General features: G+C 29.1%; 1 protein-coding gene across 1 annotated transcript; it reads right to left on the minus strand.

Moving 5' to 3' along the window:
* Positions 1-15291: 15291 nt before the first annotated feature.
* Positions 15292-16753, minus strand: LOC108342196 (cyclin-dependent protein kinase inhibitor SMR9). The gene has a single exon (XM_017579918.2). The coding sequence runs from the start codon at positions 16131-16133 to the stop codon at positions 15681-15683; it is 453 nt and encodes a 150-aa protein (XP_017435407.1). The 5' UTR covers positions 16134-16753; the 3' UTR covers positions 15292-15680.
* Between the last annotated feature and the right edge of the window lie 9294 nt (positions 16754-26047).

Here is a 26047-nt window from a genome sequence, read left to right on the forward strand (position 1 = left end):
AAAAAAATTCTTTTTGTGTCTAGAAAAATATAATTCAATCTTGTTGGAAATTTTAAATAAGATGAATTTATAACATGTAAATGCATACAAATTTTACATTTCAAATTAATATTATAAGATTGAGTTAGATTTAAAATGAATTTTTTGAGAAATCTTGTATATAATTATATATGTATAAGTGAAGATATATGCATAATAGATAAATTTTAATGTCAATTATGTTACTAAAATTGTATTTTTCGTTTGTTTAATGATGATTATTATGAAAATTGTGAATTTTAGAGGGAGATGAAATTCTCGATGAGTGGTCACTTACATTCTCCTATAATAGAATAAATAGATGAGACAAGCTGATTAATGAACAAAGTCTCACGAGGATAAATTAAATTAAAACAATGATTGAAATCGCACAATCTTTTTTGCTCCGTGGAATTTATAAGTAACTAGGAATATCTCAAAATCGTATCATATTTAAAGATTTAAAGATGATTAGTTTATTAAAATATGAATTTTGAAAACGACATGTCTTGTTTTTAAGATCAGAAATCGCTTTGTTGAATGAGGGAAAATCTAACAATAATAGAATAAAACATTAAAAAGAAAAAACCAAACTAGGTAAAGTCTATGGAAAGCAATTATGAACAATCAAACTAGATAAGGTTTGCTAATTAAAAGTGCATTTGTTTGTAATTATTTTTAATAAGAGAAGTTAAGAATAAATATTTTAGTGATTTTCTAATAAGCTAACCTGAAAACTTCTAAAAATTATATAAGAGTTGTCACATAAAGTATTTGCTTAAAAGGTAACATTTGATCTAAAATAAAATTAAAATTGATTCTTTTAAAAAACTAAGTAATTATATATATATATATATATATATATATATATATATATATATATATATTAATCACAAAAGTAAAATATATTTTATTATATATAAAAAAAAATTAAATTTTACACCACAATACACACAATAACTAAAATAACAAAATTACACATAATAATTACATAGTAACGTAATCTTATAAAAGGAATACATTTTAATCATAAAATTATAATAAATTATCAAAATGAAATTTATAAATTGTCTCTTTCTAGTGTTAACTATATATTATGATTTCTTTTTAACTCAATTCATCTATCCCTTATTGTAACATTTTTTAATCCCCACTAATTTGTTAGAGTGAATTAACTTCTATGATTTGTCACATTGTAGTACTATTTTTTCATTATTTTAAAGTGTTTTACTTTTATTAATTTACTCACTAAATATTTAAATTTATTTAATTAACATTAGATTATCAACGAAATTTGGTTCTAACTTCAAATCTCGTATAAGATGATAAATAAAAGTACAAGTAGTTTTTGAAAGACCCATTTGCATATTTAATTAATAGTTAATGATGACTGTCTCAAAAAAGACACATGTAAATATAAAGAAAAACGTAGGCAATGACAAAAAAAATCAACATTAGACTTAGTAAACTTATTCTATCTATTCAATAACTAACTTTTGAAAAAAAAATGTAAGACATTGTTTCAAATGTATATATATATATATATATATATATACTTTTATATTTTATTAATATAATACATTTTAATCTATTGAATCAATGCTTTCTTTACATAATTTTTAATTTATATTGAATAACATTAACATTTATTAATTATAGTAATTTGCATCTTACTGAAAATTGACCCGTTATATAACATGAACTTTGCATATATTAGTAATAATGACAATGCAGAATGGAATCCTAGGGTTTTGATTAAAAAAGAAGAAGTTGATCTAACTATATAGTTTAGTTTTGCATTAATTTTGAAAAACTAGTTGTGGGAATAAATTGAAAGAAAGAAAGAAAGAAACCCTTATTTGCTTCATATAATCCAAAAACGCGTTGCCATAAATTGGAACATTACTGGGTGACATGACAAAATGTTGATTATGACAATAACATTGAAAGATGGTAAAGTAATTTGGTAATTAAGCAATCTAAATTTTTGGTTTTGGACTCAAAAGATGTGATTAAACAAACAAACTAGTTAATAAAAATTTTGTTTGGTAAAAAGTTACATTGAGCAACCTCCGTTGTAAAAGTGCTTGTCATTTAATGAATAAAATACTATATAATAGTTGCATATCATTGTACAAAATCTTCATTCACTCCACTTTAAACCTAAATCAAAGTGCAAGTGGCCAATTTTTTATTCTTAGATATAAAAGTATGAACAATCAAAGCCTTCACTTAGTTTTTTTTTTATAATCTTTTCCCTCATTCCAAGGTGTCTGTCTGTGACACATTATTATACACACGGCACTACTATTATGATAATCACAAACTACAGTATACAGTATATATATAACAAAAATAATGGATATACACCAAATGTCAAATGATCATGTTAGATATTAATAAATAAATGATAATAATAATAATAATGGACTATGATTAAAATTTGAAAAACAGTATTACATTTTGAACCGATTTAAAAACAGCTTACCTTTTATTTTTATTTTTCGAAAATGACGATAAATTTTTACATCTATATATTTTAAAAAATGGAATGTACATTATATTCCAATTCTTAAAAATGAAAAACTGATTTATGATGATAATCCATTATTTGTGTGATGGAACAATATTGAAAAAGTAACCAAACCTTTTGTTAAGAGTTTTACATGATTATAATAAACGTATAACTAAATAACATTTATATCAAAATGTACGAAATAAAAAAAAGATTGATATTTGAATACAATTTTTAGCATATCTCTTAGGTGTGAAGGTTGATTAGAGTTAAATACCATTTTTAAATTTTGTTTAGTCTTGGAACTTGTGAGTTGATGGTTTGTATAGGGTTGGCTTAAAATGTTTTAGAAAAAGAAAATCTGGAATGATATGCTTTGTGTTGTTGTGTGCGAGGGTTTATGTTGGTTTTTGAGTGATATTTACGGTTTAAGCAATATTTTAATATTGTAGTTATTTATGTCCAGATATAGGAAACTTATATAAGTATTGAAATTATAGTTTTATCAATAATATTATGCTCTTAAATATTTAAAGCACTCATCACATTTAATAATTATTAATTACTTCAATCAAAATAGTATAGGTTGCAAAAATGGTGGACATAACAACCTCTGTTTTAATTTGTCTTGTCGTTGGTCAACATAACCTGTTTTAATTTGTTTGTCGTTGGTCAGAAATGAGGTCCACTGGATAGAATCCTGATCCACTCTCTAGTTTTTGCAAATAATAGGAAATTATACAAAAATTGAAAATTGAATTGTGTTTTTAAAATTGTGGTTTTTCATTTGTATTGTTCATATGTATATATCAAATGATAAGTAGATGAGTATAAGATGATAAATAAAATATTTTTACAAATTTAGTTTTAATTTTTTTTTCCTTTTGTTTAATAGATTAACAATTATACGTATGTAATATAAAAAATTAAAGAAATTTTTTTAATAGTTTTATACTATCATTCAATTGTTGACCAATTATTAAATTTTACTAAATAGACTAACACGGTTTAAGTATAATCAAACATTTTTATGCTTTTAGTTATTTTCGGCTGATTTCATTTAAGTATTTTTTAACTTAACTATTTTTTCACAAGTCAATTTTAGTTTAATCAAGTATTTTTTTAACAAGTCATTCCTGATTCAAGACAAATACAATATTTAAGTATTCAAAAGATTATAGTTTTTGCTCACTAAAGATTGTAGTGTCTTTCGACATATATTCAATAGTTATACTTTTTTATTAGTTTGCTAAGATGACATAAACATTGTTCTTACAAAAAATTTTAAGGTAAGGAGAAATTTCAGTAGAGTTTTGGCACTTGCAAAATGATATCCCTTTTCTCATTGTTTACTTCATCAAAAAGTGTCTTTATATAGGCTCATGAAGAAGTCATATTTGCAAACCTTTTCTTTCTGTTGATTAACTTTTAACTCACTTGAATGTCTTCTTCTTTCTATTATCATTTGTCCAGTTTTTAAGTTGAGAAGCATTAAATGCAGGCGTCATGTAGCATTAATTTCTCATTCCTTCTTTACACAACTTTGATACATTAGATTTTTATCTTCATATGCATAACCTTTTACTTCTAAGAGTCATAAAGGTGCACACCGTACTAGGCTTATAGTTGAACTAGAGTTTACATATATTGTGTCATATAACATTGACATATATATCAACTTTAACTTGAATATCAAGAGATATTTAATGAAGCTTGGACATTGCATGATTATCTTAACAAGAGAAACTTAAGCTTTAGGAATATTCCTTTACCTACCAAATCTATTGGAATTTGACATGGTGTTTTATCATCACTCAAGCACAAACACATTCATGATATAATTCACACATATCAGATGTAGCTTATTCATGTTTTATGCTTTATTGTGTTTAAACACACAATTAAAACAACATGATGTTCAAATTCCACTCTAACAATTTTTTTTGAATATTAATTTTTAATTTTTAAATATATATTGATAAGTGTCTACATTCCTTACTTTGATATATGTTTTTGCACTTAATGGATGATTTTTTTTTTTGCATTTTTTAGTAAATTAGATCCCTTAAGCTTAGAAACAGAAAAATATGGTCATGAGAATTAATTACTTGTGAATTTAATGAATTTTTTTTTATGAAAATGGAGTACTTTTTTAAAGATAGAAGGACTACCGTAGCTGAGTGCCAAAATTAGTGTTAAGTGCTAAAAGGTGGTTAACAAGATTCAAACTTTTTCCCTTCATATAAGAGTAGTGATTTGTGCGCTAAGTCATACAGTAAACCTTTATGAACACTAAGATCACCAAGATGAGGAGCTAAGTAAAGAAAACCTTTCTAGAAAAGAAAACTCTTAAGAAAACCTCTACAGTTGAGCGTTGTAGGCCGATGTTGAGCACTAATTTTATTCTTTATAAACAAAGAACTAGTCTGATTCAGAAAATTACTTTTTGGAAAAGAATGTAAAAGGAATGTCAAGGAGGTGAAGAAGGACATTTGGATCAAATAGAAAGATGATTCAAGTTCGTTCTTTTGCTCTCAAACTCCATTGAGTTGTAAAAAGATAATTTATCATTACAATGAGTAGCTAATTTTTCTTGTATCGAGATTGAATGAAACATTTCCTATTCTCTATATTGTTTTTGATTTACATATATACATAAGCTTTTATTTAGTTCTAATGATTTAATTCTGTGGTTGAATATTTAGATGTACTGATCACCCATCTTCTTTAATTTATTTAGATTAAGATTGGAAAATAAATATTAAATCTAAGATTGAATTAAGTCATCTAATATATTTATTTAGATTAAGATTGGAAAATTAATCTTAAATTTAAGATTGAATTAAGTCATCTAATATGTTTGAATGCAAAAGTATATTTGAATATGTTAGTTGAATAATATTTTAACTATGGATTTTATTATAATGATATGATTAATCAAACACTATGAAAAAAGAGATATGAAGTTCATTCAAATAAATATTATTGAATATTATTTTAAACAAACCTTTATAGTAAATCATTATTGTAAGGATCGAGAAAATTCAGAGAAATGGAAACCAAGTGTATGCAGCTAGTTGGACCGCACGGTCTCGGTGGTAGTATATAAGCGAATATTTTGAAATCTCGTTCATTCTCTGCATGCAGTTCTTCTTTCCAAATTTCTGAATTCTCTTTTCTCCTCTTTCTCTCTAGAAAGTCTCACTTTTTCTTCATCTGATCATCAATCAGGTCGTGCCTGATCCTTCCTTGTGCCAAGAGCTTCTCTTTTCACCAATCAAGTTGTTGTTTTGGAGTTGGTAAGTGCACTTCCCTCGTCCTTTGAGGTTCCTGCATTTTCTGTTACATGCAAGCACTGTTCAACTTGCATGTGTTCATCAACTACTCCTCTGAATATGTTTTCTGTCTTTGATTCTCTAGTTGGTTACTTTTCACCGATAAAAAATTTGTAGGCTGCTTTAGAAGTTACGTGCGGGTTAGGCAAGATTGTGGAAGTGCAGAATTTGTCTGGTTTATTTGAAGTAAGGGAAGCTAGTAAATTAATTATGTTTTTCTGTGTTTGGAATTTCTGTTTGGACGTTTGCATGTATGAATAATTTGAATGTTTGATTGAAATTGTGAATGTTGGAACCTGTGAATAGTTTGGAGTTCTCTGCATCAGTGTTCGATTTGTTATGGTTTAGAGGACGTGAGTATGTGAAAATGAGAATTTCGGGTTAGGACTGAATTTAGTCAGTGAGAAGAGTCGAAGCATGTATAATTGAACTTGTTAGAACCCCTGAGTCTCTATAAAATCTGTAAAAGGTAGAAAAATGGAGTTTTGGTCATTGAGTTGTTGATTATGCAGAATTTGGAGTGAAATCTGGTATGGGACTCTTTGGAAGGATGTTAGGAAGATTTCGGTACCCTTGGATAGGTGTAAATTGGTATATGATTCATGTAAAAAGATTAGAAGTTGGGAAAAATGTTTAGTTTTGGTAAAGTCTAGCGTGTTCATCATTCTACAGAATTTCTGCAGAATTATGCAGAAAGCTGAGCACGCGCTGTTGATCGCTCGGCCATGCGTTGATTGGCCGTTCGGCCATGTTCAGGTACTCGGTCATTAACTGGGTTTGGTCTGTTTAGAGTCTTACCCGTTCATGACCGTTCGGTCTTAGGTGAGTGGGTGGTTTCTTAGTAGTGCTCCGTCTTGTACTAGCGCTCGTTCTGGGTAGTGCTCGGTCTTGTACTAGCAGTTATGCTTGTGTTAGCGCTCGGTCTTATACTAGCAGTTATGTTGGTGTTAGCACTCGGTCTTATACTAACAGTTATGTTAGTGTTAGCGCTCGGTCTTATACTAGCAGTTATGCTAGTGTTAGCGTTCGATCTCTTCTAGTGGTCAATCTTTAATAGTGTTCGATTACTTCTTCTGTTCTATTAATTATGGATCGTTCGGTCCTATCCTTTAGGTAGTGAGAAATTGTTCAGTCTCCAACGTTCACAGAGTCCTCAGTTTTATGAATGATGATATGATTGTGAAAGACATTATATGTTAAATGATGAGGATTATGTTTTACGTACTGTGGGAGAGAATTCCAGAGTGAAATGTCTCGTGGATAGTTATGGAATTGTAAAGTATGTGGATATCGTGCTAAGCTGGTGTTTATCCTGATATTCTATGATTACTCATTCTCAAGTAGAGAGGAGTAACTCATGTGTGAGAATGGTAGGATGTCCTTTAACCTCAACGTATTGAGGTAATTTTCACTGGACTTACCTTGTGGGGTAGCTTGATGGGTGTCTTGTTGTTTCACCACCACAAGTGCAGAAAAATCTGTAGCTACACATTCATACAATCCGGATGGTCAAGTTAGGTGTTCGGTTTAGACATGAGTATAGCGTTCGGTCATAACTACTTGTGTATTCGGTTTAGTTATGTTGTAGTGTTCGGTTTTGCATTATTTAGACTTGAGTGAAATGTATGTATGTGTATATAATTAAATTACATTAGATTACCCTTATTTCCTATTTTGTCCATGTTCCTGTTCGGTTTTTCTCTTGCAATGATCACCTTTGGGTGTGAGCAGAGGTAGAGGAGTGCTCGGTGGAGCAAGCTTTGGAGGAAGAAGAAAAGACAAGCCGCTTAGTAGTAGTTTACTGTTAAATGTTGTTAATAGTGAAGTATAAACTGGTCGGTTAAGTACATAGTTTTTGGAATAGTATAAGACTCTCATAAAGTTTTAAATTTTATGGTTACTTTATATTAACTATAAGGTTAATTTTATTTTCAATAACTATTTTATTATATTATTGAATGATAACTTTATATAATTTTATGCTATATTTTTGGATGTTACTTATAAGTTGTAACAAATATAAATTTTACACGCACGCACTTGTTATATTATTTCATTATAATTGGTAATTTAAACTTAATTTATAAAATTTAATAATTTAAGTTATAGTATCATAACATCTTTTAAATAATACAATATAAAATGTTAATATTTTGAATAATTTTTTCATTTTAACTTTTAACTTGTAAAAAAAGAGACTAACGGTCCAGCCTATCTGGTTTTGTCTGTAAGGAGTCCAACCAAAATGGGTTCACAAATTGAAAATGTCAATCCACACTTTTAAATTATTTTTAAATTATTTGTGTCCCAACTTATTAGTTCAATCAGATTTATCATCCAAAATAGTTATTTCAACTGTAATATGCAATTTTAGTACATGTTAATTCAATAACACTATTTTTCTCAAATATATACATGTTACATATATAGAAACTTTTCTTTAATCCAACCGATATGCATTTCGTAAATTTAATTCAATTATCAAAGTGAATAAATACAACTTACCGTCACAAGTTAAAAAGCAACTTGAAAATTCCAAAAATTCACTATAAGATTTTTCACAACTATATATGGAAATAAATACATGGGTAAAACTAAATTTATTAATGGATTTTATAATTTGAATTATCAATGGAAATATCAGTCGATTATGAATATGGCGATTAAATTCGTTAATAAATTTAAATTTATATTAAAAATAAATATTTTATTTGATAATATATTAGACGAAATTTTTTTCCGTAAACTCTATTGATAATTTATACTTTTTATTAGTAAAATAAGTGAAAAAAAATTCATCAAATTTTATGAATTTTTTTTATAAATTAAGAGAAATGGGTGAAAAAAATGAAGAAAATGAAAAAAAAAAGAGAGTAGGAGAAATGAAAGTCAATGACATTAAAAAATGTGTGACGACGAAGTTGGAAGAGAGAAGTTACGAAAAACAAAATAAAATATTTTACATATGCCTATATAAAATTCACACATTTTATAACGACTAAAGTAAAGTATTTCAAATTTTATAAAGAGAAAAAAAAATAAAAGTAAAAATAAAAACTCAGTAGCTTTACAGGAACTAAAATTCCCATTATAAAAAATACAATGAAAAAACAATCTTATATATGAAGACAATTAACTTTCTCTTCTCCAAAAAAACAAAATACAATCTCATACAAATTAAGAACTATAGTCTAAATAAAAATTCATAGAAGTTACATAATAAAATAAATGACATGCATGCATGGAGTTTTATGATTGTACATTTTGCATGGGGATGATGCATGCATGCCCAACAAAAAAGGGTCCACAGCAGTGTGAAGAAAAGAAAGTGGTAGCCACAAAGAAAAGTGGAAGAACACCAATATCTACAATGACTGCAAAATTTGCTTCAGATATCTACAATGACTGTAGATGCTTTAGCCGCTGAGTCTGATATCTCACCATCATCATCATCTATGTATAGTGTATCAGTTGTGTGATACCTTCTTGCACCCTCTATCAGACACATGGGTCACCTTTAGAACTGCTCCACTCACTTTATCATCAAAAGCCTTTCTTTGGCACTGCCCCTTCCTACTTAGTTAACTTCATTTCATCATCTTTTATTGCACCAAGGATATACTATTTTACTCATTTTCATCTACGATTTGCAAATCATGACTTATCAACACTCAAACTTTTATTAATAGTGGATAATTTACTCATACATTTAGGAAAATCTATTCATAATTACAAACACTTAAATACATGTTAGTAAATATTTATTGGTAATTGTCAACAATTTATTTTTTTGATAAAATTTATATAAATATCATATTTGAATTTTTCTTTTTCTTCTTTTTTTTCTTTCTCTCTTCTCTTTTTCTTTTTCTTCCACATCTTCCTCTATGTTTATCACAATTATCACTGTCACTGTTTATCACATTTGGTTTCTCTTCTCCTTCTCTTTCTTTTTTCCTCCTCTTCCTTGTTCTCCTCATTCCTCCTCCCCTATCATTATTGTTGTTGATATTGTCGTTATTGCTACCGCTATTGTTACCACAGTTTTGGTCTTTAAAATCATCTTATATGCTTTGATTTTAGAGTAAACAAATCATATAAAATATCGTGCCAATTTTAAGAATTTTACAAACTTATAAGTTTTGATTCATGAAAAACCAAAGTCTATAAACTTTTATGCACTATAATATCTATTTTTGCAGATAATACTTCTATACCATGTAAATAACATGTACAATTTACCTTACAACATACATGTATATTAAACTAGCTAACACTAGTGCAGGTAAAGCTTTCGCATGAATTATTTTGGAGATTATGTTTCGGTTCTATAACCGAAGCATATTCAGACGAGGTAAAAAATATCTAATTTTAGGCTTCAGTTTATAACCAAAACCTATTATTTACTTTATGTTTCGGTTCTTTTTTGAACCGAAGCTTATTACTATATTTTTTTTAAAACAATATTCATTTTTTTTCTACGTATTTTTCACAGTAAAACTATCGTGCTCCTCATCAACAAACAGAGTCACCACTACCTTTCTTACTTCCATATTGAACAAAAGAGATTAAAACAATATTTTCATTAGGAAAAAAAGAATTATGAAATAGAAAAAAAATGCAAAATGAAAAAACGAACCTATAATTACTTTCGAAATGGGAAGAAAATGGATGCTCATAGTAACAACGTAACGACACACTTTGTATTGGTTACAAGAAATGAAAGGAAGGAGCGTGGATGAGTAACAATGAAAGTGGTAGTGTGGTTCACTTTTGATAACGAGGAAGGAAGTAAAGTGACTCTTATAGTGGAGAACTGAAATGAAAAAACTTTAGTGAAAATGTAATTTTAACCTAGAAGACAAATATACATCAACTCTTTAAAGATCCGAAAAATATATAGTTTAATAAATATTTACAAAAATGGTTACCAATGATATTTTTTAAATTATTTGAAAAATTATAGGCATTGATTTTCTTAAAACTAAAAGATATACTAGTATAGACTTCCATTACGTTAAAATGAAAATCAAATTTTAAAAATGTGACCGTATTTTAAAAAATATCGTTATTTTTAAACCAAAGTATATTAAACAATTTTCAAAAGCTTTTTTACACTGTAGATTCATTGGAACAAAGTAGTGTGATGAGAAAACAATAAATGTAAGTTGACACTCACTTACTTTAAAAGAAGCTATTGAATTCCACAATCCCATTTTCTTTCTTTTTCAGCCTTAACTTTAGTTTCTAATTAAAACTTAAAATATCATTGCGTTGATTTTCGAGATTTATTGTTAGTACATAGATATAGATAAAAGATTTATTGTAACTGCTTTTAATGCTAAAATAAAAAACATGCTATTTAATTAGCATAGAACAATTCTAAAGGTTCCTGAGTTTCCTTTCACCATACCAAGATGTTTTAATACTTTTTTACTTTTATTTCATATATAATTATATTTTTATTCATCTATCTCTATATTTATATACAAAGAGATTTTCTTTTTAATGTTTACATTTATTTTTCAAAATTACTATTTAATTAATTATTTTTAAAATAAAATAATTATTTTATCAATTTTATAAATTCTTAAATTTAATAATTTTTTTCAATTTAACCATTTTTATAAATAAATCATTCTTTTTATTATAAAACTGCCTATAAAATATGTAAAAAATATTTACAATAAATTTATAAAATATATTTATATATAATTTTATAATAAGAATAATAATAATAATTTTATTATATTTTATTATCATGAATATACATTCGCGTAATATATATATATATATATATATATATATATATATATATATATATGTCATAATTATTAAATAGTGATAATATTATCTATATGTCTAGAGATATTACACCTTTTGATCCTAACAAAGAGATTAGAAGAAAAAACTATTTAAAGTTGTGTAATTGTTGCATACCCTGTAAATTTCTATTTCCAAAAATTTGAATACTCCAGCAGCAAGATTCTATTTGAATTTTGGAATATGACATTGAATATTTATGTGAGAGGTGAATGATGAAGATCATTGAAAGTGAGATTCAACTTTGTTATTGGTGTAGTTTTTATTCTTTGAATTAAAAGGAACCGAGAAAAACAAAATATTCAAACTTTTAAATAGGAATTTATTCTCCTACCACTTTTTCTTCTTTTTAACATAATGGAATTCCTAGATTCAAATGTAATATTCAATTTCGGCTTGTCTTTCGGGATAAAGACAAAAGCGCGTATTTTTATACGTAACACCGGCTACGAATAATGGAAATACAAATGTGACGACAAATGCATACCATCACCAAAAAATATTCTTATTCTTCTGTAATTCTAATTTTTTTGTTATAATTTTACAAAATAAGTTGTAATTAATTTTCAAATTAAACCATTGAATAACGTGAAGAGTTTATATTTTTTATTTTACATTTCAAATATAAATTGTTTTAAGTATAACTAATAAAACCATTTCTTAAAGTTCATAAATATATTCATATATTAATTTTTTAGCTAAAATAAACACCATTCAAAATTAGTTAAGGTTTTTCTGATATTTTTTCTTTTTTATTATACACAGACATTAGTATAATTTGTTACATCACTTACTAGATAGGTCCTAATTTTAAGGATTTAGTTTTAGAAAGGTCAGACTTTAAATAAAAAAGTTAGAGTAAGTTGTCTCAAAATAGACTATTTTAATCCCATGACAAGAATTTCATGATAAAATTACAATATATACAATATTAAACAGTAATATATAGGTAAGAAATGAGTTCATTTGTCTAAAAGAAAAAATTAAGTAAAAATTGCTAAAATTAGATAAAATTTAAATATTTTAATGTTTAAGTTTAAAAACTTATAAATAAAAAAAAAAACTAACTATTAAAGTTTTATTTTATAAAAATTATCATTTATCTAATATATAGTTTTCTTGGTTTACTTGCATTAAGGATAGTTTGCATATATAGGATATGTGCTTTCATGTATATAGTATGAACAAAGAAAAATCTTTACTAATCTAATATCATAATGGTATCTTTAGTTTACTAATCATACTATTTGAGATTTTTATGTGATTAAAAAATTGTTGGAATTTTATTGGAATAACTAGATTTTTATATGTTGAAGATTATCCTCAACTTAAAATAAGACAAATTTAAAATATCTAATTTAACTTTAGAAGTTAATTTTATAATATTAAATCATATTTAAATTTTCTTCTTGAAAAAAATAGTATTAGATTTATTAAAAGTTTATTTTAATAAAAGTTTATTTTAATAATATTTATTGTTTGTTAGACATGTTATTTTGATGATGTACCTTCTAGCCGTAACTCAAATTGAAAAAAAAAGTTTTTAAATCATTTATATAAGATGAAACAAGGTTTTTTCAAACTTTGACTCAACAAAACTTAAAGACATTGTTATCATATTTATTATCTGATTATTATCACATCTCAAAATAAATGAGGGCTAACTGTTTAATTGTGCATGTACAAGAAGGAATGATTATGATGATACTGATATCGAAATGTTGAATAATATCTTTTGCCTTAAAGGTTTCATGGAAAAACTTACATGTTTTTGCATTATTATTAATAATGTATCTTTTAGTTGAGATTAAACTTGGAAGATAAGTAGAACACTAGAGTTTGAGAGATTAAACCAAAATCATCTTAATTATGCAATTCATTTTATTTATAAGATGACAATAATGAATAATAATATAAATAAAAATATATTAGTAATGATATAATTTTATAATTAAATAATCTTGAAAAAATATTTTTAGAATTAGTTTTCACTTCTATTAAATGAAATAAATCTCTAAATTTATTCTATTTCATATATGTTTCTTTTCAATCTAACTATCTCTATTCTTACTTTTTTTTTCTATTTCACTCATCTTCATTTCCTTTATCTATTTTCTACTAAATAAATCCTTAAAAATGATTTTTTAACTCAAAGAAGGTCACTGTGATGATATTTTACAATGGTAATATAAACAATTATAATCATATTTTTAAAAAAATATTATTTATTAATTATGTTCTCTAAGTTAATATTTTCTATATATGTATATGTGTGTGTATATGGTCAAAAAAGTAAATAAACAAAGTATACTATTATAAATATGTAGAGAGGAATAGTGTACATCCGTGTGTAGAGTATAATTACTCCCAAAGTTATTACTGAGAACTATGATGAAGCAGAAAAAGTCTAAAAGTATGAAAAAAAAATGATGAGAAATTTCTTGAGATTCTCTAACATGACAATGACACACCCGCACGAGAGTCTTTCATTGGATTCTCTTCTAAATGCTGGCATATCCACAGACACACAAAACCACACATCTTAATAAAAATCATTTCATTTCACCTTCTCAGTCACCATTTAGCCACTCCTCTGTAAGAAAACCACATCATTTGTTAATACAAAACCTGCATTATTAACTCTCTTAATACATATTAAGATAAGTATTTCTCAATTATCTGCATATACTGTGTCACGTGAGATGTTGATTTTTTCATGAATAAACAATGGATCTGTACACCAAATACGTCCACCTCGAGCCTTCATGAACTTCCAACTTGGACAGAAAGGGCTAAAACTGTCATGACAGAACCTATGCACAGCCTATGTCTTCACTGCTTCCACTTGAAAATTGTCTCGAGGCCAAATTGCAAAATCATTTTAAAAGATTTCTGTTTTGTAGTCATGTAGAATCCCTATGACTTCATGTGATCCAAATAAGGAGTAACAATGTAACATGGTTATTTTTTTTTAAGAAAACAAAAACCACATAGTTAGAAAAGGGTCTTCTGTGAAAAATGAGTTTTGTTTTTGAGGAAGAGATGGTGATACATACAGTGCCATTAATTTCATGTATCATGTGGTGGACCCTTGGTTTGACTATGGTATACACTATTTTAGCCTAATTTAATCAAATGTTGAAGACAAACTATAGTGGTACTGTATAATGATTAGTGGGGTTTAGTCTTACCAACTACAAAATAAAAATCAAACACTTAATTACAAAGAGTGTCTAATCATGATATCAGGTATTGAAGATGATGGTTTGATTAAATTTGAATTTGTTATTATACTAATTTGCGTGTATTCAACTGCAGAGTACAGAGTACTACTTCTGAAATTATTTATTTCTGTAATGCAGAAAATGGATTGGTAACAATTTGCCTACCTTATTGTCGCCATGAATATATCATAGAAAATAAAAGGGTACCAAAATTAACTGTGAAAGTAGAAGTATCATTGCCAACAAGTGATGCAGTATGAGAGGCAGAGGGAGAAAAAAACAGAGGGATTTTTCATACAAAAGGAAAGTGTATGACTTTACTTTCTCTAATTGATAGCTGAAGCTTTGTTGAGTTGCAAGCTTGAACACTCACACATACCTTAAACCAAACCCATTACATTTGCACTCAGCACACACTTGAAGGTCAGAACATGTCTTCTATAAGAGGGAAAAGAAAAGAAGAAAAAAAATGAAAGTAAGCTAAAAATCTAAATTTAGTTGGGGAACCACCCCGGCTAAATTTAGTGACTGCAAACCCTACAAAATGTTAAATTAGCAGAAATTGAAGAAAGGGGGAAGTGGTAACTATTTCTAAGATGAACACACGAAAATCTAGAGTTCTCAAAAGCATACCTCTGTCATTTGCTAGAGGTACACAGGAAGAGAAAATATACTAAAACCACTTCAAAAGTCCATCTTCTAAAGTGTGATGATCTTATTACTATAACACATGTATTTTTCTCAATCATCTATTAACACACAAAATCAAACTGAGACATCTCGAAGTGCCACTAAGAAAAAGTGCTCCAAGTCAGGTGGTACAAAGAATGAAAGTGGAGACCTTCGCAAAGAGCAATTGGAAAGAACCCTTGGCTTCTTTGGTGCTGGAGGGCATGTCGAAATCTCAGGAATCCTAAACTTCTGACCCTTTGGTGTAGAACACGGACTTAAGGACACATCAATGACCTCAGAGCCTTGCATGTCAACTTCCTTTGAGGAGTCTTGTGAGCTTATGGAGGAGCAGCTGGAGGGTAAAACAGTGGGAACAAGTTCAGTCTCTTGCTTTTTGTTGCTCTTTGTGTGCTGCTGCTGCTTCTTCTTGAACTGTGCTGTTCTTCTTTGCTGTCTTGTCCTCCTTCTTGTTGTTGTGGTGGTGTTTGTCTTTGAGGATGTCCTTGTTGATGTTGCTGCAGTTGCTGTCCTTCCAGAAGGTGCCATTTTCTTGAGACAAGGAGGGAAAAGCTTATTCTGGAGGGGTTTGGCTTAAAAGAACTGGTAAAGTTTGGTATAAACTGGCATGTACAAAAGCTGGCAACTACAAGATATTGAACCTTTACCAGGGCAGGCACCAGAGCAGGGTCACAAACCAAACACTTGGAAGGCACAAACTTATCCTACAGCAGAAGAGTGGTTTTGAAATGATAATTTTTGACTCAAAAGTTGGGAGGGAGAGTGAGGGTTTGGTTTTGTGGAGAAGTTTGGTAATGATGATTGAAGTGGGAACTATCTCTCCTTCACCCCTTCTGTATATATATAACTGACACCACTAGCACACTGAAATAGCCAAACTCAAGAGAGTGGAGCAAGGAATCTTCAAGACAAGGTTTCTTAAAAGGGACATCAAGCGCTTTTTAAACACCCATTTTGGCATTCTGAAGAGGTATGCTACAGTTTTTACACAAACCTAAGTTTCCAACCAAATCATAATTACAGTCTTGCAGTAATTAATGACATAACTCAAGAAACCCCAAATTCCATTTAACACAACAAGACAAACTTATGAAAATAGAAAAGAAAAGACCTTGCAGCACCTCACAAGAGATTACAGCCGCAAATTTTAACTCTTTGGAGGAAGAAAAATTGTGGGGGTAGAGATTTTTATCTTTGATTTATAACATTGGTGACAACCTTCTTTGGGTTTGTTTATCTTAATGTTAGAATTATGATGGCGGGCAGCGGGCAGGGGTGCCCGTAGCAGTCAAAGAGAGTTAGAGAGGGAGAGAGGCACATTCAAATTTTGGGGACCCTATTGAAACTTTATTGATGGACATGTCTTCACTTGAATTTCTGGGATTTCATCAATTACCAAAAGTGTTAAAGGCTTAGTAATTAAACGAAAGAATCTTCTTTTCTTTTCAGTATTTTCTTTTAATCACATAACATATTTCAGTCTTGGCTAACATTCAAATGCACTGTGCATGGCTACCTTACATTCAAATTTGGGTACTAGGTAAGTAGGATATACTTAAATTCATCGTCCATCAAATCTTTACCACTTTATTTGTTTATTTAATAATAATAATAATAGTGTCGCCAAAAAAGGAAACCTTTTAACAATACTCTCACTGTAGCAGCCACAACTTGAGGCTATTTCATGTGTAACTCTGCATTTTTTCTTGGTATATTCTCTCATTCAAAGCACGAAAAATTCCTCTTTAATTGCGTAAATTGTAATAATATTTTACATGTTTAAACTAATGGGGTTGATTATGATGATTAATAAGTAAGCATAGCTTCTAATTTCTTGAAGTTGTAGTTTAATGATCTTAGTACATTGTGGTTCGTAGATGGAGGAGAAGGTGCCCGTTGCCCGAGGAACAACAGTTAATAGTTAAGATTCTTGTTTGGTGATTCAGACATTAAAATATTAATGTTATTATTTCTAAGCATGCACCCACTAATTGATGTGTTTGTTTGGTAACATTAATTTAATTTAGGGGTTGAAATATAGGAGGGGGCGGAGAGGGTTGTCTTGTAGTTCTAGTGTTTTGTCTTTTAGCCCTAAATTATAGGTTCACCTTATCAGAATCAGACTCCTAAATTGTTTTTCTATTGTTTTTGGTCATAGGATCCTAGGAGGGCTGTGCTCATTGCTAAAACTCTATTATTATCATTCCATTTCTCTCTCTGTTATTATTTTACCATTACACGTTTTACCACCAAAGAATTTTTCGATGTTGGAATTGCTTGCATTAGTGTTTGGATAAACATATGTTGAAAGAAAAGATTACTAGGAACACAAGAATTTTTAGGTTTCTAGGTAGGTAAAGGTCTCGAGCCACCATGTTTTGACTCAAAGTGTTTGTGTTAAAAAGGTAAGTTGAAGAAGATAAGGATGTAATGTTATGGTGAGTATGGAGTTAATAATTGGTAGCATAGTATTGCTGTTAAACTCTGCACAGAGTTCTAGAAAATTTTACACGAGTGGGAGAATAAGAAATCAGTACAAAACTTATCTACTTCGTACTTTAATTACTTACTTAACTACAACCACTTGTTGTAGATATAGATTAGTTATTAAAATAGGATTAAATTAGTAAACTCAAAAGGTTTACAAAATGATTAAACGAGAAAAATAAATTGTGGTATACATTGAACTGAATATCTTTTATCCCAAACACTTATGCTGAATTTGTGAATATGTATCCCATATTCAAAATTTGGAAAAGAAACAAAAGATCTAAGAGAAAAGAATATTGTATTAGATAATATTATTCACTAGCATATAGTGATATTAGTTAGATATTATATATAGAATCAGTTATAACATACTGTAAATACAGATAAGGTTTGTATCAACTACAATAAAACTAATATTAATCTACACTTATATATATATACATAGGATTTTTTTTTTGGTGTTTATATGTGTTACTTTTTAAATAATTTATTTTAAATTTAAATAATTATTACATCAATTTTATCGATTTTTTAAATTTTGACCATTTATAGAATCAGTTATAACATACTGCCAATACTGATAAGGTTTTGTATCAACTACAGTAAAACTAATATTAATCTACACTTATATATATAGGAAATTTTTCTTTTTTAAATAATTTATTTTAAATTTAGATAATTATTATATCAATTGATTTTTTCAATTTTACAATTTTTTTTTTCAATTTTACCATTTTTTTAACTTAATCATTTTTAATTATAAAACTACCTATAAAATAAATAAAAATTATTTGCAATAAATATTTAAGAATTATTTATATTGAATTTTACAATTATAATAATAAATAATTTTTTTTATTATTATAAAAAATGAAAACACATAAGCAATTAAGATAAAGATGATATTATCTGATTCATAATAAAATTTATTTTAACTAATAATAGAGATAAGATTAATGCTAATTAAAAACAAAGTTAATATTAATTGATTTATAATAAAATTTATTTTAACTAATAATTAAAATAAAGTTAATGGAGTTATTTATTTGGATTGAATTAAGAATAAATTTCTATGTTTTATAGGAAAAAAATGCATTTTCTAAGTGAAATACAAGACTAGTTAGCACAAAATTTTCAATTTTTTACCTTTGCTTGAAAATGATTATGTATGTTACATGTAAAAATATTTGATTATAATAATCTCAATAATCTCAATATTCAAAGACTAAAAAGTAAATGGCAATATTGTACCATTATAAGTATATGCTTAAATTTTAAAGTTTCACACATATTCATGAATGTAACAAATGTGTTGATAAATCTAACTGATTTAAACAAAATTTTGTTTGGTGTTATGACTTTTCATCTTATATTAACTATGTTTTTTTAGAAATAGACTTTATCTATTGAATATCGGTTTTCTTAATTATATGAATTTTAGTTTGATCACCGTATTGGTTTGTTAATTATTTTATTTTTTAATTTTGTACATTTATATTCACGACATAAATGATTAAAAAATAGATAATCAATCTACTTCGAGTGTTATCAGAGTAATATAAAATATATATTATTTTCAATTCAATAGAATGTAAAATCATATAATTAGCAAAATATGAGAAAGATTAATGTTTCACGAATGCAACAAGAAGAATAATGACAAAAACAAATAAAAAAGTATTTTGAATGATATTATATTTAGTAATATTTTATAGTAATTACCTTGAAAAAATATATTAACGATCACATGTAATTAAATAAGGAATAAAGTTATTTTTATATCATATATTTAATAGTTAAACTCAATAACTAGTATTTATTTTACCAGTATTCGAAAAAAAATCTAAATATATCATTTGTTTTTAGAATAGACAACTTTAGTGTCTACGGGTAACTTCACAATGATAAGGTGAAGAAAGTTAGGTAAGTCGTATAAGAAAATGTAAAAGAAACTGTATTTCTTATCCATTTTATTTGAACAATCTTAAAAAGAAAACACGATAAATTATCAAATATTACATGTTACTTGTAAACACGTTGTACGTTTTTATATATTCACACACAACATAAATATTTATAACTATTTTATACAATTAAAATTTATCTTTCATAAATATCTATAGTGTAATAAAGGCAATAAACAACTGTTATTTTCGGACTTACTATATAGTTATAAAATTATTGTTTATCAAACCATAGTCTAAAACAATGCTTTTATATTGCATTTGAAATCGTAAGTCCTCACAATAATTGTAGTCTACTAGTCAGATATAAATTACAATTTTCTAATAATTATAGTATATTATTACTTATAAATTATGATATAATAGTAGTCTATTATCACTTTATAAATTACTACTCTTTCAATAATCATACTCTATTAACCTTCTAATTTTTTAATATTTGTTTCATTTTAATTATTCTTTAAGCAACATAAACCAATAATTAAATATCGTTGAAATACTATAAAAAAAACTTCCATGAGAGTGTGCTTTAACGAGAACATGAGTAACACCAATATGATATGCCCAAGATTATTAGTTTGTATTTCTTTCATAATAGGTTTTGGGTAGGATATGTTTTTTCATGTATTCTTTTTTCTTTCCTTAACATGGATTAGATTTGGTATTCATGTTTTATATTCTTTATTTTTTAATAAATTTTCATATAATGACAAATAATAATTATATTTTGGAATATTAACACAATTGAAATGTTTAAATTAATATTTGAACTTTATTTTAAAAAAATAACATTATTAGTGATAAAACCAATAAAAACTTTATATTAATATATGTAATAATATTTTGTATTATTATTTAATAATTGCATTCATAAAACTTGAACTCCAAATTACTTATTAAACTGACATAATTATTTGTCTAATAATTTTAACTCTTTATAGTATATGTAAAGTGATAATGTGGATTGAAGAATTCATTTGCACAAAAGCTGACAAGTAATTATATTTATTTTCATTTCATATAAGTGTGAGATGATATAATAGAAAAAAATTAAAAGAAAATCAACAAAGCTATAGAAAAAAAAAACAGAAGTTTTAACCCACCCAGATATTTCTTTTAATGCAACTTGCAGTCCACCATGACATTCTAATATCTAATCTCAAAGTTGTAAACCTTAAACCTTATACCTAATCCCTAATCATATGTAACTATGCCTAAATTCATTTTTTTTTCTTTTCTAGTTTTTAAATGGCACAATCTCAAGCAAATAATATTTACAAATATTGAGGATTTTAGTGTTACTATTTTCATGAATGATAAGAAGTACGAGAGACAAATGAGCATGCCCCTTTGGTCCACACAAAAATTTAAATACAAAATATAGAGAGATTGGTGTCGGTTGTTCCTTTGAGTTGCAAAGAATCACATGTCAGAGTTGCAACCCCTACATCGTATGTAAATTTTCGCATCATCATTAAAAATGTCGGCAAAAACACTTAAATAAATTTTTGTGTTAATTCAACTTTGTGTGAAACTTATAAAAAAAAAGTACAATTTACTTTATTTGAATTTTTACTAATGAAAAATAGTGATATTAAAACAGGACATATTGAAATTGATTTAATTTAAAATATAAAAATAATTTTATAAATATTTAAACAAGATATATTGAAATTGATTTAATTTAAAATATAATATTAAAAAGTATTTTAAATTAATTATAAGAGAACTCATTTAATATGCACATATAAATTATCAAATATAAAAGAACTAATATGTATATGTTAAATGGTGGGAAAAACAATTGATTTAATATGTTTTTTTATTAAAAATTATTTTTATTTTATCGAATATCATCTTCTTTCCTGGTTCATTGTTTTTTTCTTATGAAAAGATAACGAAGTTTTTATTTCTTTCAAGTCATATGTATCTTGTTGTTATTGTATCGTGTTTTAGTAAGTTTCTTTTTCTCTTCTAGGTCATTCTTCAACAATCGATGTAATAATTTAGGTTTTTTCCCTCATTTTCACATACATAGGGTTTTTGTTTGTAGAAAAATCTCACTTTTTTTAGTTGTTTCTGTTGGGAACAAGGGCAATAAAGGAGAGAAGAGAGATTTAAACAACACTAAGAAGTATTTGTTTTGGTGCATTTGTAAACCTTACATAAGCTTTCTTATATAACAAAATGAAGAACACCATCTCACAATACTAAGCAATGTGGGACTAAAACACACTACAAAAACTTAATCAAACTACACAAAAAACTAACAATTCTCCCACTTGGAGTTTGATTAACACATAGTGTAATTGCCTTCATCATCAGTTATTCTTGAAGGCCAATTGAGGTACTGCAAAGCCTCAATTTTTCTGTTGTGACAACCTTTGTCAACATATCTGCTGGGTTCTTACTTCCCAGTATCTTCCTCAACGTTAGTACTTCATCCTCAAGCAGAGATCTGATGAAGTGATAACGGAGATCAATATGCTTCGTTCTGGAGTGAAAAGTTGAATTCTTGGCTAGATGTATTGCACTTTGACTATCACTGTGCAAAACAGTCCTTTCCTGGATGAATCCCAACTCTATTAACAATCCTTGAAGCCATATCAATTCTTTGCTAGCTTCTGTTACTGCTACATATTCAGCCTCTGTAGTGGATAGAGCAACGATCTTTTGTATTTGTGACATCCAACTAACAGCTGTAGTTCCAACAGTAAATATGTAGCCAGTGGTACTTCTTCGATAATCAATTTCTCCAGCAAAGTCTGCATCTACGTAACCTTGTACTTTTAGTTCACCTTTACTAAAGCACAAACACTTCTCCTTAGTTTTTCGTAGATATCGCAAAATCCATTTCACAGCTTCCCAGTGAGCTTTACCTGGATTTGACATAAACCTGCTTACAACTCCCACTGCATAGCCAATGTCTGGCCTTGTGCATACCATCGCGTACATCAGACTTCCAATGGCTGAAGCATACGGAATCTTAGCCATAATCTCTTCTTCTTCTTTTGTCTGAGGAGACTGATCCTTGGATAGACGAAAATGACTGGCCAAAGGAGTACTGACTGGTTTGGCCTTGTCCATGTTAAATCTCTGCAAAACACGGTTGATGTACTCTGCCTGAGATAACTGCAAGACTCCTTTTTGCTTATCTCTCGTGATTTGCATTCCAAGAATCTTCTTTGCTGGGCCTAAGTCCTTCATGTCAAATTCTTTTGACAATTGCATCTTCAAATTTCTGATGTCTGTTATATTTGATCCTGCTACTAACATGTCATCAACATAAAGTAGCAAAATGACATAGCTGGACTTGTACCTTTTGAAGAAACAACAATGATCAGCATTGCACTTCTGGAAACCTTCCTTGTGCATGAAGCTTTCAAACTTTCTATACCACTGTCTTGGAGCTTGTTTCAGGCCATACAGGCTCTTCTTCAATTTGCATACCATATTTTTCTTCTTTCCTTCTGAAAAACCTTCAGGTTGGTGCATGTAAATCTCCTCATCTAGATCTCCATGAAGAAATGCAGTTTTCACATCTAATTGCTCTAGGTAGAGCTCCTCACTAGCCACAATACTTAGCACAGTCCTGATAGTATTGAGCTTGACAACTGGAGCAAAGATTTCAGTGTAGTCAACTCCTTCTTTCTGCTGAAATCCTTTGACAACCAGTCGGGCCTTGTATCGCTTGGAACCATCATGGTCTTCTTTCACTCGATACACCCATTTGTTGTGAAGTGCTTTCTTTCCCATAGGTAACTCAACTAGTTCCCATGTCTGATTTGAGATCAAAGACTTAATCTCGTCTTTCATAGCAAGCTCCCACTTGTCGGCATCCGTGGTTTGACAAGCTTCCACATAATCTTCAGGCTCCCCTCCATCAGTGAGTAACATGTAGTCTATGTATCTCCTGTTAGGCACATGTGGCCGAGAGGATCTTCTCAATACAGGAGTTGGAGTAGGAAGTTCTAATTGCTCATTGTTCTCTTCATTTGATTCCTCTGGCTGAGGACTCCTCAATATAGGACTTTCTGGGATATCTTCCACCTCTGCATAAACTGGTTCACTCGTTTCTGAATTTCTGGTGTCAGTATTATGCATGTCCTTGTACATTACTTTTTCATTGAAGATTACATCTCTGCTGCGGGTCATCTTTTTGTTTTCATCATCCCATATGCGGTAGCCAAACTCATCTTCACCATAACCAAGAAAAGTACACTTCTTTGATTTTGGATCAAGTTTGTTTCTAACTTGATCGCTAATATGCACATATGCTACACAGCCGAAAACTCTAAGATGTGAGAGTTTTACCTCTTTTCCGCTCCATACCTCTTCCGGTATCTTGTGCTCCAATGGTACCGATGGACTTCGATTGATCAAGTAAGCTGCTGTGTTGACTGCTTCTGCCCAAAACTGTTTTGGTAAGCCTGACTGTACACGCATGCTTCTGGCTCTTTCAGTCAACGTTCGATTCATACGCTCAGCTACACCATTGTGTTGAGGCGTACCTGGCACGATTCTCTCCATTCTGATTCCGTGCTCATAGCAAAACTTCTTGAATCTGGTGTCTACATACTCACCACCATTGTCAGATCTGAGCTTCTTAATCTTCAATCCTGTCTCATTCTCCACCATAGCTTTCCAAATTTTGAAAGCTTCAAATACTTCAGACTTGTGTTTCAGAAAGTAAACCCATACCTTTCTAGAGTGATCATCGATAAAAGTCACGAAGTATTGCTTCCCACCAACGGATGGGACAGTCGTTGGTCCCCAAACATCGGAGTGGATGAGCTCAAGCCTTTCTTTCTTTGGGGTTCTTCTACTTGTTTGAAAGCTCACTCTCTTTTGCTTTCCAAGTATACAGTCTTCACACATGTCAATTTTTACTGACTGAAGACCTGGTAGTTTTCCTTTTGAGTGCATGACCTTCATCCCCTTCTCACTCATATGCCCAAGTCTTTGGTGCCATAGATTGGGACTTTCATTTGTTGCAACTGCAATCAAATGACATGCTCCTGCTGTCTTGTAAAGAGTACCATTCTTTTTGCCTCGAGCAATTGTCATCGCACCTTTTGAAATCTTCCAATCATCATCGTGGAAGATTGTCGTGTAGCCTTCACTAGCTAGCTGGCCCACTGAGATTAAGTTCTTCGTCAGGTCGGGAATATGTCTGACATTTTTCAATTCCCATACAGACCCATTTAACTTAATCTTTACTACACCTTTACCTACAATCTCACATGACTGCTCATTACCAAGGTAAACCTTACCAAGGTTTCCAGGAACATAATTCTCGAATAGTTCTTTTTGTGAGGTTGCATGGAAGGATGCTCCAGAGTCTAACACCCAAGACTCTTCCTTGTTTTCCAAGGAACATATCAGCGCATCACCTCCTCCTGAGGTCGTAGCAACATTTGCTTCATCTTTCCCCTCCTGTTTCTTCGAGGCACTCCTGCATTGATTTTTGTAGTGGCCAGTCTTCCCACAATTCCAACATTCGATAGTTTTCGATTTGTTAGAGCTTTGATGATTTCTGGATTTGGACTGCCTTTCCTTTGATTTGCCGCGTCCAGTTCCTCTGGTTGAACTTCTACCTCTTGACTCTGTATGCAATACTGAAGAGGTTGAGGGTTCACCCGACTCTCTCCGTCGGATCTCTTCACTGAGAACTAAGTCACGAACATCATCAAACTTTAACTTGTTGCTTCCTGAGGAGCTACTCACAGCTGTGACAGTAGCATTCCAACTTTCTGGTAGGGAAGAAAGAAGTATTAGAGCTCGTACTTCTTCATCGAAATTGATTCCAACTGAACTCAACTGGATTGTAATTGTGTTGAGTTCGTTTATATGTTGCGCTGTTGATGTGCCTTCTGTCATCCGTAGGTTGAACAACCGCCTCATCAAATGAACTTTGTTTGCGGCCGACGGCTTTTCATACATGCTGGAAAGGGCCGCCATAAGACTAACTGTAGTCTTTTCTTTTGC

This window comes from Vigna angularis, chromosome 6 (genome assembly GCF_016808095.1).
Source record: "Vigna angularis cultivar LongXiaoDou No.4 chromosome 6, ASM1680809v1, whole genome shotgun sequence".
In the NCBI taxonomy this organism is placed as follows: domain Eukaryota; kingdom Viridiplantae; phylum Streptophyta; class Magnoliopsida; order Fabales; family Fabaceae; genus Vigna; species Vigna angularis.